This window comes from Botrytis fragariae, assembly GCF_013461495.1.
Source record: "Botrytis fragariae strain BVB16 chromosome Unknown tig00000006, whole genome shotgun sequence".
NCBI classification, from domain to species: domain Eukaryota; kingdom Fungi; phylum Ascomycota; class Leotiomycetes; order Helotiales; family Sclerotiniaceae; genus Botrytis; species Botrytis fragariae.
Genome location: NW_023500988.1, coordinates 2,632,683 through 2,637,018, shown reverse-complemented (window position 1 = coordinate 2,637,018; position 4,336 = coordinate 2,632,683). Strand labels below are relative to the sequence as shown.

Below are 4,336 nucleotides of genomic sequence, written 5' to 3'. Positions count from 1 at the left end.
CACAAATAAAATCAAACTCCGCATTCGAACTCGTTAGCACCTGAAAGTTCGTCTGCGTAGCCGTTGCTCCCGCTGCTAAGCACGATGCTGAGGTTGTGGAAGAAATTAGCTTTCTTTCTTTCTTGCATATCTCATATCTCATATCCTCTTCATACAATCAACCGTAGAATTGGGTTCAATCAGCTTTTGCATCTCCTCTTTCCTCCTCGTCCCCTTCTCCCTCTCCTCTTGGTGTGCTCGTTCCCCCTTCTTCCTCGTCTCCTATGTATCGCTTCTAGTATGTAAACATTATTATAGACGATTCGGGACCAGCCCTTCGTCTACATTTCAACCAATCTATCTCATATAACCTTCACAGCTCAACCCAATCCAATCGTTACCACCACCCCACCCACAAATCCAACATCAAACCCCCCTCCCTGATCCTAACAAATCCCCACCAAAAACCCCCCAAAAAACAAACTCACAAACCCAAAGCTCCCCAGAAAAAACAACACCACTCCCCTCAAAACCCCAAACAACCTACCCACCCAAATCCCATGAGAAGAATTCGCTTGTCTCTTCACCAAATGCGATGATGTATGTTTTGAAGAAGAAGAGGAAGAAGAAGAAGAATTAGAAGGGATAAACATACACTCCTGAGTTTGACAACCCTCCACACTTAAATCTGCAGCTGCTTTTGCAGGATTGTTGGCTGCGTCAGCGCATTTGTTGTTTTGATTGGCGCAGGAGCGAGAGTAAGCGTCTGCGAATGCTGGCTGGAGGGGGAGGGGTATTAGTCTCTTTCGCTTTTATCTTTTGGGGGGGGAAGCGGATGGTGGAGAGAAGGAGAATTAAAAAGGAGAAGAGAAATAAACGAGGGAGCAAAAAGGGAAGAAAAAAATTCTACAATCAATGCAATAACAAAATGAGTAAAATAGATGTCCCCCCCCCAAAAGAAACCCGAAATCAAAACTCACAAAAGTATCCCCCGCAACCATATAAGGTCTCGCATGATCCCCGGAATTAGTTATCTATCCCAAATACAAATCAGTAAATATTTCTCCCTCGTGTAACTTCGCCATTTCAACATTCATTTCCTAATTCCATCCCATGCTCCTATAAGAAGATTTCATAATGATAATGATAATCTCTTCCTCGCCTTCACCTCTCCCAAAACTTGCACTAACAAAGGAGAGGAGAGATACGCGAGCCTCTCAAAATGAAAAATCACATACCGGATCCGCCGATACATCACCCAAAGAACCCGTGAAGATCTAAACCCCAAAACAAAAATGTCAGCTAAAATCCGTAATTGTGTATATATATATATCCCCAAGTTCGTGATATTTCTCCCAAAGATTCCATTCATGCACTTGCAGATATGAATATTTGATCGTCGATAAAATCTTGTGTCTTTTCTTTACATCACCTTTTCCCCTCTCCTGTCCTCATCCATTCCCCTCTCCCCTCTCCCCCAAAACCAAAACCAAAACCTCCTCACTCATCACCCATCACTCATCACATACCAAACCCCAAAATCAAAACCCACATACCTGCAAATTACTCAACGCCCTCCCCCACACCCCTTTAAACTCCCTCGCAAACTCTCCCTCCAAACTCGCATCCACATTCACATTTGCATCTACACTCCCCATCTCATCCGCACACACATCTCCCAACACCATCATCAAGCTCAAAGTCAGACTGACGCTGAAACTTGCTAGATTTTTGGATTTCATCGTGTTGTGTTGATATATATCCCGATATATATTGATTTCGAGCCGGCGCAATCAATTCGATTCGATTCGATTTTTCCAGAACCTCAGAACTATTTCTTTTCTCTTCTCCTCTCCTCTCCTCTCTTCGTATTTATATCTCGAGATCCCGTATTGATTAATCGAATGAATGGATGAATGAATAGATATATGAGCGTGTAAGAATCCGCCGTAAGAATCTCGCTCAATCCCTTCTCTTCTCTTTGCTTCAACTCAAATTATAATTTATTCTCTCCCAATTTTTTTCGCACACTCAAATTGTCACTCTCGCTCTCCAATTCCCGGTCGTAAAAAGTCGTTGATATTGATAAAATTCGGTCGCGCGTAGTGGTTCCAATTCCATTCACAAAAGAATAAATAAACAATCAATTCCTGGATTTTACAAAACAATCCAAACAATCCAATCCAATCCAATCCTCCCCCTTTAGAAATTAACCGCTCAGCTCAAACCCTCAAACTCTCATATTCTCACACAACCCCTCACAAACTCCCAGCAAAGGTCACAGACTCCCAGCAAAGGTCCAACCCCCAACCTCAAACATCAAACATTTCCCCTCCTACCTGAGACCGCCCACCTCGTCACACAACCAATCACATCCTTCCCCCAGATCCAACCGCCTCCCAAACCAGCCGTCTCTCCTCTCCCCATCCCGTTCTTCCCCTCCGCTCTCCCATCTCTCCGAAAAGCTCACTCCAAGTCTTCAACTAATCAATTTCGAAACATGCATGCGACAGTATGCGTTACATATCTATCTAGTATCTACAGAGTATACAACCCACCTACCTACTTCCCTCCCCCTCCCAAATAATCAACATCATCCATCGTATCATCATTAAACAAACAAACAAACAAACAAATCAACAAATCAATAAATCCCTCCTCGAGTAAACAAATAAATCAACAAATCAAATATCCTTACCTATCCACGATCTATCATCTAACCTACACAACACGATACATCACTCCTATCTATCTACTAATCGAATCGAATCTAACCCCTCGTCCTAACTTCCTACCACCAAAAAGTAGATACACACACATATACACACACATATATACACGCACACACACATACATTATACAAAACATATAGAAACCCACTCCCACTCCCACTCCCACTCACTCACACCCGCAAAAGCTCCTACTCCAATCCTCCACCCCCCAAACGAAACATAAACCGTAAAATATCAACAACACTATCCATCCAACACCCAACATCCAACACCCAACATCCCACACTCAACATCCCACACTCAACATCTCAACCCACACTCCCAATCCAAAAACTGCCCCTACCAATCCATAAATCACTCCTTCACCTAACCCTCCATCTACATTTCCCTCCAATCTTCCTCCTCTGTCCAATATCCAAACCCCCACTCGGTATCTCAATCGTCCTCCTCAATCTAATATCTACTCTTGAAAATAAACCAAATATATATATATAGTGATCTAATCTCACTTATATCCCATTCCATCTCCATCTCACAATCAATCTCACAATCAGATCAGTTCAATTCAGATCAGATTAGATCAGTTCAGTTCAGTTCAGTTCAGTTCAGTTCAGTTCAGTTCAGTTCAGTTCAGTTCAGTTCAGTTCAGTTCAGTTCAGTTCAGTTCAGTTCAGTTCAGTTCAGTTCAGTTCAGTTCAGTTCAGTTCAGTTCAGTTCAGTTCAGTTCAGTTCAGTTCAGTTCAGTTCAGTTCAGTTCAGTTCAGTTCAGTTCAGTTCAGATCAGTTCAGATCAGTTCAGATCAGTTCAGATCAGTTCAGATAAAATCAGTTCAGTTCAGTTCAGTTCAATACCACAATCAGAATGAGACCAGATTATCCTACCACCTACCCAACCAACACACACACATACACACACATACACACCAAACCGCTTCTCCAATATAGATCATTCCAAAGTCTTGTATTGATTCTCTTCCCCTCCTCCTCTCCTTCTCTCCTCACAAGCCTTAAACTTTTTACTACTATACTATGCTATACTATTGTACTACGCTACACTATACTATTGTGATATATGTACCATACTATACCATAGCATACTACAACTACACACTACACTATACAATAGCACAACACAAAAGACTAGTTTCGTTAAATTAAAAAAGTATTCTTGTCATCTCCGATCTACCTTATCAACTACCCAACTATCGATCTACTACTTGGTATCTAACTAAATTTCCTCGACGCTCACTCTTACTTTCATTTTCACTCTCAATTTCACTGTCTCCATCTCCCTCACACGCTCTCTCCCTCCCTCTCCCTCCCTTTCAATTCACGCACGCATCCATACACCAAAGGTATCCATCTATCCACCCACTCGACACATTCATTCCCCCCTACACTTCCCCCCAAAACATACAAAAAAACACCATGCCATTAATATATATAAACGCTGTAATAACTCAGGCCGTAAAAAAATGAATGGAAGGCATGCAAGTGCTTTTTGTAAAACTCAAAAAATAAAAATGCTAATGATGTTGGTGTTTACCAGTGAGGAATTCCATTCCATCTAAAATGTCACTATACCACACCACCTAGATACCCCATTGCAAAATTCGAAAAAGGAA

The 4,336-nt window shown here is 41.9% G+C and overlaps 1 protein-coding gene across 1 annotated transcript; it reads right to left on the bottom strand.

The window, feature by feature from the left end:
• On the bottom strand, positions 1–1,721 carry Bfra_001969 (putative ribosomal protein s17 protein; the record flags this gene model as incomplete). Its single annotated transcript, XM_037332394.1, has 5 exons — positions 1–87; positions 472–758; positions 960–1,013; positions 1,218–1,256; positions 1,536–1,721. 5 exons carry the CDS (start codon positions 1,719–1,721, stop codon positions 12–14), a joined length of 642 nt encoding a protein of 213 aa, XP_037196548.1. The 3' UTR covers positions 1–11.
• Between the last annotated feature and the right edge of the window lie 2,615 nt (positions 1,722–4,336).